Source organism: Neopsephotus bourkii, unplaced genomic scaffold (assembly GCF_033783945.1).
Source record: "Neopsephotus bourkii isolate Nb327-2 ecotype Australia unplaced genomic scaffold, CSIRO-AGI_Nbou_v1 NB_1281, whole genome shotgun sequence".
Lineage (NCBI taxonomy): Eukaryota > Metazoa > Chordata > Aves > Psittaciformes > Psittacidae > Neopsephotus > Neopsephotus bourkii.
This window is the reverse complement of record NW_026901766.1, coordinates 79715-94116: the sequence shown is the minus strand read 5'-3', so window position 1 is coordinate 94116 and position 14402 is coordinate 79715. Positions and strand designations below refer to the sequence as shown.

General features: G+C 40.9%; 1 protein-coding gene across 3 annotated transcripts in view; it reads right to left on the bottom strand.

Annotated features, from left to right (window-relative positions):
• Positions 1–14402, bottom strand: part of CEMIP2 (cell migration inducing hyaluronidase 2) — a 61099-nt gene that overhangs the window by 39525 nt on the left and 7172 nt on the right. For 2 of the 3 annotated variants that reach the window (XM_061365327.1, XM_061365325.1), the window contains exon 2: positions 1138–1474. In XM_061365327.1, coding sequence (XP_061221311.1) covers positions 1138–1462 — 325 coding nt within the window. In that variant the 5' untranslated portion in view covers positions 1463–1474. Of the gene's footprint in view, positions 1–1137; positions 1475–2771; positions 5069–14402 lie in introns of those variants that run through there. The other variant, XM_061365326.1, reaches the window with a different exon arrangement.

Genomic DNA, 14402 nt, shown 5'->3' with positions numbered 1-14402 from the left:
AAATCTACAACTTTAGTGAATTAAAAGTTAAAGTGTTGGTAGCAAAACAGAAAGGTTTCCCCCCTGAAAAGTACTTCCCAGAGTCAACTGGCTAAGACATCCTTTAGTCTCCTCTGGAACTGGGCTGTAACTGAAGTACTTACTGTAGTAAGTGTCCCTGTTACCATGATCTGAAAAACAACATAGCAGTAACTTTCCATTTACTCCCTCCCTCACTTTTTTTTTTTTTTTTCCTTCATAATTATTAGAACTCAGTAACTTCACCCAAGAACAGATCTCTACAACCCACCCCCAAGAGCGCTGTGGTGGGATGTGTGCATTCATTTTATACTGTCATCTGAGATCTTCAATTGATTATCTGATTTGTTCAGCCTGTGTTGCACTGACTTCGGAAACAGAATCTTCTGAGTTACTGTGCCAAAAGCCACTGAAGAGTCTAAGTATATAGTGGTGCAATAGCCAACAGTTTCAATTCAAAGCCCTGCTTAGTTTTTAGAAACCCAACTTCTGCCTTGTGTTTTTACCCAAACCACATCAACACAAAACTGCAGCATGCTCCAAACTATACCATTAGCTACTGCACCTCACATCAACTCCTAGCAGTATTTGTCCAGATAGATGTACGCTTACTGATCAGTGGTTAATCATATCACCTGTTCATGCTTTATAACCACTGAAACAATTGGTAGGTTTTCCAAATTCCATGAAAGTTGTCCAGTTTTCTAAGATAAGCTGAAAAAAAAAAATCAGGGCTAGTAGATCAAAAAGATCTCTACCCGATTTGTGTATAAACAAAGCAAACACATACTGTTTTTATAAGTGTCACAGATTTTTAAATGTTTTTACTTGAACACTCTTTTACTGCTTCATAGTTACTGCTTCAACAGACAGGATTTCACTTTGCCTGCAATTTGTGAACAGTTCAGACTTCTGCAGACAAACACAATTACACTGATACAACATTTATGCTTTTTTCCCCTCACCAGTAGTCTTTACTGCTATGCTCTTCTTAGCCCTAAAACACTGCTTCCCTTCCTGTTAAACTGCAGCAAGCACCCTATTTTTGCAGTTCTAACACTCATCTTGATGTTTTATCATTCTAACTTCTAGGGTGATTTTGTTCGGAAAAGGACTTACCGTCTGGAGCATATTTTGAAGCTATTCCCAAAAAAATCCCCAGTGCAACAAAAAGTGAGAGGCTAGAAACGGCAAAGCAAATGAGAGTATTTTTATGCCTGTTGGCTTCTGCTTGGCGGCGGTGTTGACTGACTGGTAAGGGTGGGAGTCTTGCCCGGGCTTCTTGTCTTGCAGAAGTAAATTCAGCTGCAGCATGGCTCTGTGAGGGCGGTGGGGGACGGAGTGGAGCAATTCTCCCTGGGACGTACCCTGAAGACCTGTGACTGCTCCCATTCTGAGGCCGGAGGAAAGCAGGGGAGCTCCCCCTGATATCAGTGTCTTGCATGTTACAAAGTCACTGGAACACACACATACAGGGGAAAAAATAAAAGACAGGTTTTCAGAATACCGAGCACAGTACATATAGGAAAAAGAAACAAAACAAAAAAAGATACTTTAAGCCACATGCCATCCTAAGAAGAACAGCCACTGAGACTGTGGCTACTTACACAGTATCCCTCACTTGCTAATGATCATTTGCCATGGTGTAACAGCTTGAAACAACAGTGTATCTATTTTCAACAAAATTAAACTTAAAATCACCTGGTATGGGAACACAGTACACAGCATACACCAATTCTTCATAGTTCCACTACGTATTTTTCACAGTGTTTCCACATGGCCGGGGGAGGTGGAACTAGATGATCTTAAGGTCCTTTCCAACCCTAACTATTCTATGATTCTAACCTGTATTATGCAAGTAATAAAAAAGGCGAATGAGAAAGCTAGCAACCCCTTGCTCCCCAGAGTTATGCAAAGAATGCCTAGATGTATTTTTTTTGCATGCAGAAGCTGAACAAACTCCTCATTGTTTTACTTTGTGGAAAAAAACCTGAAAGAGACAAGTCCTCCTTCCACACTGTAAGCATTAAAAAGCGTTTATATTTAATACATAAAATATCAAACACAATTTTATTTATATTCACACTGATGACCCTTTGTCAACACTGAGTAGCTGAGGCATACAGAGCCTGAAAACTCTTCATTAACTCACAGTGGGATCTGATTGCTAGGAAAGGTGCATCAGGAATGGTCCTGTAAAAGTCATCTGCATCTTGTTCAATAAACATTGTGGTTTCTCTCGTTGCAGAGATGCCTGGATTTGGACACAAAGGTTGGAAGCAACATGACTGCTCCAGATTTCTGTACCTATCACCAAGAAGTGTGCGCTACTTTTATTTCAGTTACTGGTATTGTTACGCTTTCCTTACTAGTTGCTTCACAAAAAGACAGAAACAAAAACATCACTGCCCAGGCAGTCCTTGCCAGCACTTCCAACTCACCATGCTTTTCTGGTTTGCTTTAAGAGATGCAAAACTGCATCTGACTGTTTTCAGTCTTTCTGGTCAACTGTGTTGTATTGTTTGGAGTATTCACAAAGCTGGCATGGGATTTTTAGCTTTGGGTGGGTTGCGCTTTTTTGTTTGGGGTTTGTTTGGGTTTTTTTTAAACATTTTTGAGGCATGGGATTTTTTGAGAAGTCTGCTCAAGTTTCTGCTAACTGAAACTCAACTTTCTAAACTAAATCCTGAATGGGATTTAGGCATTGGTCATGTGTATTAAATAGCAAAATGAATTAGGAAAATAAAACCTACCATTAAAAGAAAAAAATAAAGATCCCCTTTCTCTTCCATTAACAAAGGGAAGTCTGAGCTATACTCTGAAGTGCCAGGCATGCTGGTGAAAGAGAAACGTGACAACTGTAATCTTATTCCGAGAAGTAGCAAAGAAGCCTTTTGTCTCACATGCTGCAAAATTTGATAGTTCACTGTTTCAAGGCAAAAGAGTGGTTATTATGGAACAAGCCTGGATTACCCTTTTCTGGGAGACAATGCACCTCCATTGGTGCATGCACCATGACAATAAAGGCACAGAAACATTAACTGGAGTAAGCCCCCCCAGTGTGCAAAAATCATGCCAAGTCCTCCAGCAATGTTTCTTGCACCTGTTTGTTGTAGCAAATTGATTTTCACCATTCTCCTTTCTGTTATTTGAGAAACGATTTCCCAAACTTAATCTTGTGCTCTCAAACTTAACTGCCCAATGCATTATGAGCACTGTGGAACAGCTTGCATTCAACACATGTAAGAGATTTTACACTCAACCAGTCATCTTCCAGCAGTGAAAACTCAGTAATTCCTATGTTTTAAAAGTGGTGTTAAAAGCCAAGTAGAGAATGAGCTTCTCAACTACTCCAAAAGACAGTTATTTATGTCAAACTGAAAGAAATAGTTAAATACCTTTCTGATTCAAAATTTAAAGGATTCTGATCCAGCACTGAGATTTTTTTTTTTTATGGTTTGCATCCTCAACTCCTTAAACTTGTTTAGAAAGTTTCCAGTTATGGCATTTATCACACTGACAAAATAACTACAGAGTGTTCCTCATAACGTGCTACAAAGAGTTAACATGTTCTTTAATTGCTTAGCTATATCAAATAAATCCAGAATGCAAAACTTGACTTTTGCAAAATGATTTTACAATTTCTCCTACTGAGGCCTCTTACAGTACTGCTAGCCCTTTAAAGAAAAAAAATGATTCATTATAAGACATCAAAAACACTTGTGTCATATTTCAATAAAATTATGTTTTGTACAAAGCATTCCGCCTTCTTTGCAAGCCTCATTTTGCAAACTGCGAAAGTTTTCCAACTATCCCACTCAAGTGTAAACACAGGTCAACCCAAGGACGGGTGGAGAAGAGTCTGCAAAACCAGTGTCTTACCCACCACAAAATAAAAACAATGAAACAAAGCCAGGAGATACTTAGCACAATTAAAAGATTTGCTATAAAATTTTCCATTACAACAGGAGTAACCATTTCAACACTTCCTTCCCTCTTCTTGTGTTATCTGAAATTCTCAAGCCAAAAGAAGGATCTTTCTAACCTGTAAAGCAGCTACTGGCTTTGCTTTAAAATTAAGACTTGTTGATAATCTGATTCAAATTACTGACTTCTTTTACTTTTTTACTTCCACTCTGTGGAAGCTTCAGACTCTACCCCACAAATGTAAGTGCATCAATAGGCTATATGGCCAGTTATGTCCAGGAGAGTAGTTATTTGGTTGCACAAATAGAGTCAGAGAAAAATGGAGGAGACAAACAAATCGAAACCATTTAAACCATGCAAATACCACATTTCTTTGCAAGTTCCCATGCACCTGAATTTGTCCATATAACACTTCCTTGCTGCATCCAACGGAAACACAAAGAAATGGAAATGTTGACATCAAAGACCCTAGGAGACCATTTGCAATTCAAAACACCAGAGAGGACTGCTCTTGTCACCAGGATCTCCTAAACCCACAGAAGAAGGAGGTCTCCTAAAGGAGCATATAATCTGACCATCTCCTCCTGATGGTGCAGTTCTACACAAGAACACCACTACTTCTACAAACACTGTAAGTATGCAGAGGAATTGCAGTATTTTACTTTGCCACTTGCCTCTGAGTGATTTCAGTAAAAGTCAAGTTCTTGCACAATACACAACTGATGAGAAGCCCAGGAGAAGGGAAAGGGACAAGAAGTCAGTATTTAAAAGCTCCTAAGTAGCCAGAACTACTAAATAGTGGTATCAAGAAAACTTCTAAACTATGACATGTACACCTTTACAAGCCTCCAAGCTGGTGAACTACAATAGAGGCACTAATTTCAGGACAATGTTTCAACTGCTTCAGAAGCCCTCAGTTCAAAATAGTTATACAGATGCTAATCCGTACAAACCTGTTATTTATCATGCCATTTAGGCAGCCTTCTGTATCAGTATTCCCAAACATCTTGCCCTTCAGCCTCCAACAGGGTATTATGCAGTAATTACAAATCCATTATTCACCACAGCTTTTAGTCAGGGGCACATGTAAGTATGTGCATCTAGCTCACCACTACCAGGGACGCTTAGATTGGCTAAGATTAGATTTGGCCAGAGCATTTCACATGCTTCAGCCCAATATGTACTCGTTACCACCCATCTGCTGGACAGCACACTTGTCTGCACTAGTACTACTAGTACTAGACTAGTACTACTCCACACAACGCAGATGTCTGCTTATGCACCCCTTCCCACAATATAAGCAAGCAAGCAGTTCTCATACTGATCCCATGAACCAACATAGTTTAAACCACCTTAACAAAAAAAAAAAAAAAAAAAAGAAAACATTATTTGCACATCATCTAAGTAAAAACAGTGATTACCTGCCAGTCTGGCTCTGACAACAGAGCATCTGATCTGTGTGGGCAGCAAACCCTAGCAGGCAGACAGCACTGAGCCACTGAACAGGCTGCAACTTCTCCAGTCTACTCACGTATTCCTTCACCGCTTCTAACTTGTGCCACTACTACACACTCAGAATCACAGAATCATAGAATAGTTAGGGTTGGAAAGGACCTTAAGATCACCTAGTTCCAACCCCCCTGCCATAGGCAGGGACACCTCACTCTAAACCATATCACCCAAGGCCTCGTCCAACCTGGCCTTGAACACTGCCAGGGATGGAGCATTCACAACCTCCTTGGGCAACCTATTCCAGTGCCTCACTACCCTAACAGGAAAGAATTTCCTCCTTATATCCAATCTAAACTTCCCCTGTTTTAAGTTTTAACCCATTACCCCTTGTCCTATCACTACAGTCCCTAATGAAGAGTCCCTCCCCAGCATCCCTATAGGCCCCCTTCAGATACTGGAAGGCTGCTATGAGGTCTCCACTCAGCCATCTCTTCTGCAGGCTGAACAGCCAAACTTTCTCAGCCTATCATCATACAGGAGGTGCTCCAGTCCCCTGATCATGCTCGTGGCCCTCCTCTGGACTTGTTCCAGCAGTTCCATGTCCTTTTTATGTTGAGGACACCAGAACTGCACACAATACTCCAAGTGAGGTCTCATGAGAGCAAAGGGGCAGGATCTCCTCCTTCGACCTGCTGGTCACACTCCTTTTGATGCAGCCCAGGATACGGTTGGCTTTCTGGGCTGCAAGCGCACACTGAAGCCAGCTCATGTTAATTTTCTCATCGACCAGCACCCCCAAGTCCTTCTGCACAGGGCTGCTCTGAATCTCTTCTCTGCCCAACCCGTAGCTGTGTCTGGGATTGCTCCGACCCAGCTGTAGGACCTTGCACTTGGCAGAGTTAAACTTTATGAGGTTGGCATCAGCCCACCTCACAAGCATGTCAAGGTCCCTCTGGATGGCATCCCTTCCCTCCAGTATCAACCGAGACACACAGCTTGGTGTCATTGGCAAACTTGCTGAGGGCGCACTCAATCCCACTGTCCATGTCAGCGACAAAGATGTTGAACAAGACCGGTCCCAACACCGATCCCTGAGGGACATCACTTGTTACTGGTCTCGAGTCGGACATTAAGCCATTGACCACAACTCTTTGTGTGCAGCCATTCAGCCAGTTCTTTATCCATCGAATGGTCCATTCATCAAATTGATGTCTCTCCAATTTAGAGACAAGGATGTCGTGTGGGACACAGTCAAATGCTTTACACAAATCCAGGTAGATGCCATCAACTGCTCTACCCCTGTCCATCAGTTCTGTAGCCCCATCACAAAAGGCCAGCAAATTGGTCAGGCAGGATTTCCCCTTAGTGAAGCCATGCTGGCTGTCACCAAGCACCTTGTTGATTTTCATATGCCTTAGCATGCCTTCCAGGAGAATCTGCTCCAAGATTTTGCCAGGCACACAGGTGAGACTGACTGGTCTGTAATTCCCCGGGTCACCCATTTTCCTCTTCTTGAAAATGGGGGTTATATTTCCCTTTTTCCAGTCATTGGGAACTTCACCTGACTGCCATGATTTTTCAAATATGATGGCCAGCGGCTTAGCAACTTCATTCGCCAGCTCCTTCAGGACCCGCGGATGGATTTCATCAGGACCCATGGGCTTGCGCACGTTCAGATTTTTAAGATGGTCTCATACAAGCCTCAAACTTACTTTAAGGATGCATAGTTCACAGGTCTTAAAAATAAAAGGAAAACCAGAAAAAAAAAAAAAAAAGAAAAAAAAAAACAAAACACGTCTGTTGCTCTGGGCTTTCAAATACTACCAGTTGTAGTGCTGACCTATTACCACACCACTTAATCTCAGAGTATATAATCGTCATTAAGAAAAAGGCTGAGAAAGGGTGGGGGAAAACCACACACATCAAGAAAACTATTTCTCCATGCAATACAGTGCCATAATGGTTACTGCTGATTTCCTGGCACAGCCACTTGTCTGGTATGAGATCAAAGAGCAGTGAAAAGCCCCAGACAAGGGAAAGGGACAAGAAGTCAGGATCAAATAGCTCCTAAGTAGCTACAAGTACTGAACATAAAGTGATGTAAAGCAAACCCTTGAAGTATGACACATGCACCTTTACCAGCCTCCAAGCTGGTCAACTACAACAAAGATACTAATTTCAGGACAATGTTTCAAGTGCCTCAGAAGCCCCCAGTTCAAAAAATCTTAACCTCACCATGAAGAAAATTCATGGTTCCCAGCAGACACCTGGAGTGCCCACATGCTTTCCTATCCGATTCCACATTTTCCTCCATTGCCTTGTCTTGAAATTACACCTATTCACTATGATAACAGACAGGATGTTTTTAGGAACCTACTTTTCCTTACACCTATTCACTATGATAACAGACAGGATGTTTTTAGGAACCTACTTTTCCATCCATGTGAACAAAAGCTGGAAAGAATCTGTGCACAGTAAAACACATTAACACAGTTAAGTAACTGTTGGAAATCACAACAATGCTTGTAACAGCCTGAAAAATCCCAGCTGACTAAAAAAAAATTAAAAACTCTAGACATCTTACACCATGTTAGTTGTTTGCTGCATGCCACCACTGAGTTTCCTCCCTTGCCCAACAGTTTCAGGAGAAAATCAGAGGACAAACTGCAACAGTCAGTGAGAAACAGAGGTACAAGCATGGTAAGAATTACAGAACTTTGTTTAAAATAAGTTTTTGTACCAGATTTTCTGAGTTTCCTGTGCAGCAGCTATTAATTTTCACAGAATTTTTTGGCACAGAGAAAACACAAAATTACATGATACGCAACCACTGGAAACTACTTGAGTGAGGACCTCATTTCCCAAAACAAGTCCTTCCAAAGTACCACAGATCAAGAGACAGATGTGTAAGCATGCATAATATTTACAGTATAAGACAGGATCCGTAGACAGAAGAAACCTTCATCAGCTGGTCTAATGAAATCTTTTGAGCACACAAGTCTCTCTCTGGGTCAAAACCAAATTTCAAACCTATATAGAAGTGGGAAAGTTTAATTACATATGTTTAGGTGATACACAAAACAGTTTAGTTATTACCTATGGATTGACACTGGGACAGGGGCTAGAGGATGGTAAGAAGATTGCTTCCTAAGAGAAGGAGACAGGTAACTAGTAGCCTGTGGAGTATGAGTTTATCTTTGGGAATAAGTATGAAATTACAGCACTTCAAGTAAAAACAGTCTCAGGTTCATGGTTTATAGCATGCAGGACAGCCATTAATTTAGTTTCTAGTCTCTTCTAAAGATGTCTGGTAGATCTCCATTAAGGATGAGGCTGAATTATCAGAGGCAAAGTGGGGATTTGTACAAGAGATATGGTTTCCCTCTCCCATGACAACCAGGTTTTTGTCCCTCACCTTTTGTTTCTGTGAATGAGCTCAGCAGAAGTCATTTGACTCATCTGATGTAGCAGATGAAACACCTAACTCTTCAGAAAGTTCATGTGAAGAAATCTAGTGATTTCCATGGCTCTTCTACAGAGATGTGTCTTAACTGCAGAAACTGCAGTGACATGTTGATCTCTTCTAGTTTTTGTACACTAAACATTACCCTACAAGCATTCAAATGTTCTTAGCTGACCTCAAGACAGCTATTTTCAGTCTGCTTCAGTATGCTTGTAACATCTTCAGACCTCTCCCACTGAAACAAAGCAATGTTAAGTCAAAAGCCGCAGCATCGAACTGTGGTCTGTGTATCTAAAATTATGTCTAACACTTCCAGCAACTTCAATTTTTCCCCTGTTTCTTTATAACAGTTATTCTTCATAAATTGCTTACAAATTGGGGAACTCTATTCTGTTTTTCACTAATTGTTAAAACAATAGCATGTTCCAATGAAAGAAATTATTCACAAAACATTTGTTTCTTTGCATACAAGTGAATTGACCAATGACATAAAATGCAGAGGATCCGAGAGTACACCAGGAAATATGGCACATGTGCTGATAGGCAACATGAATGTAATAACTTTTACTGTTTCTCGCATTTTCAGAAATGAAAGATTGAATAACTTGCATAAAACATAAAGAGAGGAAACTTGCATTTTAATCACGCATCTGCCATTAGCCTGCTGTGTGACTCACGGCTTATTTGGGCCCCAAGCCTGTAACATGAGAAAAATAGCAGTCACTAGCCTCACAGGGACATTGTGACGGTTAGTTTACAGAACACTTTGGTCTCTCTCAGCTCAGCAATGCATCTGAGCACAAGCCCACTTTTAAGCAAATAAATAGCTCTGCTTAAGTCAACAGCTTCCACTGTTTAAAAGTAATGGATTTGCAGCATTCACCTTAGAGAACTTTTGGTAGGGAAAAAATAAAACAGGAAAAAGTTTTAAAACTACTTTTCATATTGATGATAAGAAGTGGTATCACAGATATTTGAGGTCTCTGGAAGAACACAAATCCCATCCAAACCTGCTGCAGCTTAGAACTTCACTGCATTAATATTTTCATGCAATGGTAACACACTTCATAGAAGTGAAGTCCAGTTCTGACACTACCTTGGATCACTGGAAACAGAGCCTGCAATCCATTCAAGAGGAGGAAGGTAATCTTAGACATTAGAAGGTGATATTAGATATCCATTTTCTCATTAAATTGGAAAAGCTCTCCTAAATAGATAATAAGCATATAGGACAGTACAGAATACAACAGGCAGTGGGGAAAAGCGTCAGTTCCCATACTTAGCTTTGGCCAACAGACATAAGCATGACTACTCTGAGAAACTAACCATATTGATAAAACTACTTAACGATCAGTGTGTTGGCAAGTTTAACTATATTTAAAACATGACTCACTAGCATAGCATGCTGTCTTCCATATCAGTATATGAATTTCTACTTCATACTGGTTCTTTGTACTTGTCCTTGTTTTCTTCTCAGGTAAAGCTCTCAAGTTCTTGCAATTTTTTTCAGTCCAACCCAAATTTCAATACACGATATACCACATCTTATTCTGCTTACTTGAAGGTTTGCCTCTGCAGTTTTTATTTGTGCATCAGCCACAAAGAAAACAATGCTGCTTGAGAAACTGAACTGCTGTAGCTGCACATCCACATTATTTTAGAGTCATCTTGCATTTGTATGAGCCAAGTTAAATGAGTTTGCATTAAAAGATAATTAATCTAAGAGTTCCAAATCACATCGAGTGAGGAAACAGCTGTGACATCAGCACCCCTTAGCTGTCTGAACCCCCAGAGGATTCTTCATCCTGGAGAAGGATGACAAAGACAGAGGACATATGACACAGGTCCATAGAGTCAGAAGCAAACTGAGAATGCAAATGACTGTTCATGCCTCTTCAATAAATTAATTAAAAAAAAAAAAAAAAAGCAACCAGACATAAAGAGGTTTCTGAACCTGACTCAGCACTGGATAGTACGGACGTTAAGAATTTATACAATTTATACAATAGCAGCAAGGACATAGAATAGAATAACCCTGCCTCAACCTTAGGAATTTCTTGAACCATAAGCTGTCAGAAGCTGGAAGCAGTAGTATCATTATCCTTACCAGACATGTATTACTCATCACAGTCAGACATGGGTAATGGACTGGACAGACACTCTGTGGCCATCTTCTATTGTGCTGTAAGATCTCATTTAACTGTCATCTTCTGCCTCCACTTCTCCAAAATCACCTCCTCCTGCAAAGGCCACCCCCCCCCCTCCCCCCGAGCTCGGCCTCTGCAATTGTATGTTGATGTATGTTGGTGATCAGTACAAAATACACCTTTACCTGATGGCATAAATTACTGACATATGGTAGCTGAAACACAGGAACAGTTTTCATTTTGCTGTAGGAATGGTGGGCTCCAGCAGAAGGGCAGGGCACATACCAGCTAAATCTGAGAAAGCACAAAGCCTTAAAGGTAACAGCTTGTGAAAAGAGTTTCTACAGCTAAGCTAACACAGGATAACATGACAGTACTCTTGAATGCCACCATCCTCTATGGCCCTAAGGTAGGACAGGAGTTGCAGAACTATCAGAATTGAGAGCATGGTGAATAACATACAGTGATTTAATGTACACTAATAACACACAGTGGAATCACAGTGCATTTGTGGTATCTCAAAATAGCAGCACGTCTTCAAAAAGCAAAACAAAGCCTTCTAATCCACCCTTAAGTATGCATTCGGCTGAACTGGTGGCTATATTCATACTTTGGATTACTGTGGTAAATTCCTTTCTAGGAAGCTCCAAAAACTTTGCACCTAACAGCCAAGCCCTGCAATATTTTGCCAGGTAAAGCGAGAAATTTTGTATGACACTACTCTTCACTCTTTTCCTTCTTAATCCCATTCACTAAACAGATAGAAGAACTAATAGTATAACCCCTTTTGTTAACCTACTTCACAACAAAGGAATAAAACCAGTTACAAGTTCTCAAGTATGCATTTTTTAATGTCTTCAGTATTTCCTCTCCATATTGGCAAATTCATCACTTTTCTCCCTCACATCTTTCTTCAAGGTGTAATTTTCTACTCCCTCATGATTTCCTTTCTCGGTATTACTATTCCAATAAAATACTTCTGTGGATTTCTACACCCACATCTATAATTCATTCCCATTTGCCTTGCCAGAAACATCTCCATTAAGTCAGTAATGAAATCCTTTTAAGTAAAAATAAGCTGAGCATGGATCAAGTCTAATCATGACTGATTCTAAACAAGAAACTGTAATTTATAATAAGAGATTTTAATCACATTTTGATGTATACTTTGGATGATTTCTAAAGCTGCCTTGCTAATGCAAAGAATTAACTACTGATGTATTTCAGACTATGCTCCTATCATACAATTTTTTAATATACAGAAAGTGAGATTTGTTAGGTTATAATTTTCCCAGTAATTTCTGTCTGAATTTTTAAATCACTGATGCAAGCACGCAGAAGGTGAAGAACAGAGTCACTGGGAGTACTGTGGGACAAAGTTCCTTGCAGAGATGCATGATCACAGAATCACAGAATGACTGGAAGGAGCCTCAAAGATCATCCAGTTCTAACCCCCTGCCGCAGCAGGGACACTTTCCACTAGACTAAGTTGCTCAAAGCCCCATCCAACCTGACTTAGAACACTTCCAAGGATGGGGCAGCCACAGCTTCTCTGGGCAACCTGTACCAGTGCCTCACCACTCTCACAGTAAAGAATCTCTTCCTAATGTCTAATCTAAACCAATCTTCTTTTAGTTAAAAGTCATTAGCCCTTGTCCTATCTCCAGATGAACATGGAAGTACTGGAAGGCTGAACCAAGTACTGGAGCCTTTTCTTCTCCAAGCTGAACAAGTCCAGCTCTCTCATTCTGTCTCCATAGGAGAGGTGCTCCAGCCCTCTGAACATCTTCATGGCCCTTCTCTGGCCTTACTTCAGCAGGTCCACATCTCTCCTGTGTTGGGGCCCCTGAGCTGAATGTATATTCTGGTTGGGGTCTCAGTAGGGCAGAGTAGAGTGGCAAGATCACCTCCCTCAACCTGCTCGCCATACTCCTTTTGATGCAGCCCAGCATACAGTTGGCTTTCTGGGATGCAAGTGCACACTGCTGGCTCATGCTGAGCTTAAATGATGCAGATCATCAGCTGAGGAGCTCCTTTAGCTGTGGGGCAGGGGTAGCAGAGATGCACTTCTGCAGCTGTGGAGTCTGTAGCATCAGCCCCCAGCAAACATCAAGGAACAGGTTCCCTCCCCAGACCAGCTCTCCCAGCTGCTGTGTAAGGCAGCATGAAGAAGTGGAGCTCTGATACTAGCATGGTGGTGGTAAGTGCCTTCCCACAGGTAAAGAAGCAAGGGGCTACCACATACTCAACAGGTAAGATATACATAGCTGAGACACTGAATAATATCCTTGTCATATCTAATACCCATCTTTCTTTCCTCTTGTGGAGGAAAAGCAACAACCTGCAGAATGCTGCTCATTTTCTGCAAACAAGACTTCCACACCAAGAAGTCAGCTGAACTGACTTACTTCAAAATGCACAAAACAATATGCTAAAACTTTTTTTTTAAACAGCTTTTTCTGCAATGTGCTGGACACATGACAAAGGAAGTTAATGATTGTGCTTGGTATTAAAAGCATATTAGTAAGTTATCTGCAATTAAAGAACTTCTCTAATCCAGATTGTCCAAGATATGTAGGCATCTATTTGGGTCTTTGGTGATAGGGATGCTGTTTTACGGTATTTAAACCAGGCTGAGAAGCACCTGTCCCACTTTTTTTTATCATTACTCAAGAAAGTAAAACCTTGTAACCAAGCTATTCAAACATGTATCAACTCAGATTAAAAAAAAAAAGCAAACAAAACTTATAAAACAAAAATAAAACCAAGCTCTAAAACAGAAGTCCCACAGTCTGTTCTTCAAGCATCTAGGATTAGTAGAGCTCCTTGTACCTATATATTTATATTCATGCCTCAAAGGGAAAAAAACCTTTCTGTTCCCTTGCCCCATCCCCTGCTTTGCCAGCTTGGAAGAAATGTGAAGTGTGGCAGCAAATAATAAGTCTTCCAGTCGCGGGACCAGCTCCAGCTGGGAAACCTTTAGCGGATTTTACAGCACCTTCTGAAGACAACACTTTTTCCACACAGGGGTCACCATCCTCTATTGCTTATTGTCTAAAGCATTAGCAACAAGTCTGATGAACAGGTTAAAAGTTCCCAGCCAGATCTCACCACCAGTTCTCCCCAGAAAAATACTTTGGGGTTAAAATAATGCTCGTAATTTTAAAACCCTATATCCTGAAAAACCATCTATCCACATCTCAAAACAGCACGCATCACAGCTAGGACCCAGATCAGATGCTGAAATTCAAAAGACATTTCTGTAATATCATTGTAGCAAGGACCTCATGGCCCTCCCCTTATCATCACCCCCATCCCTAACCCTTAACCCTAACCACTCCTCCCCCCAGTCACCCATTTTATTCCTTTTCTTCCTGAATTCCTTTGTAGCTGGG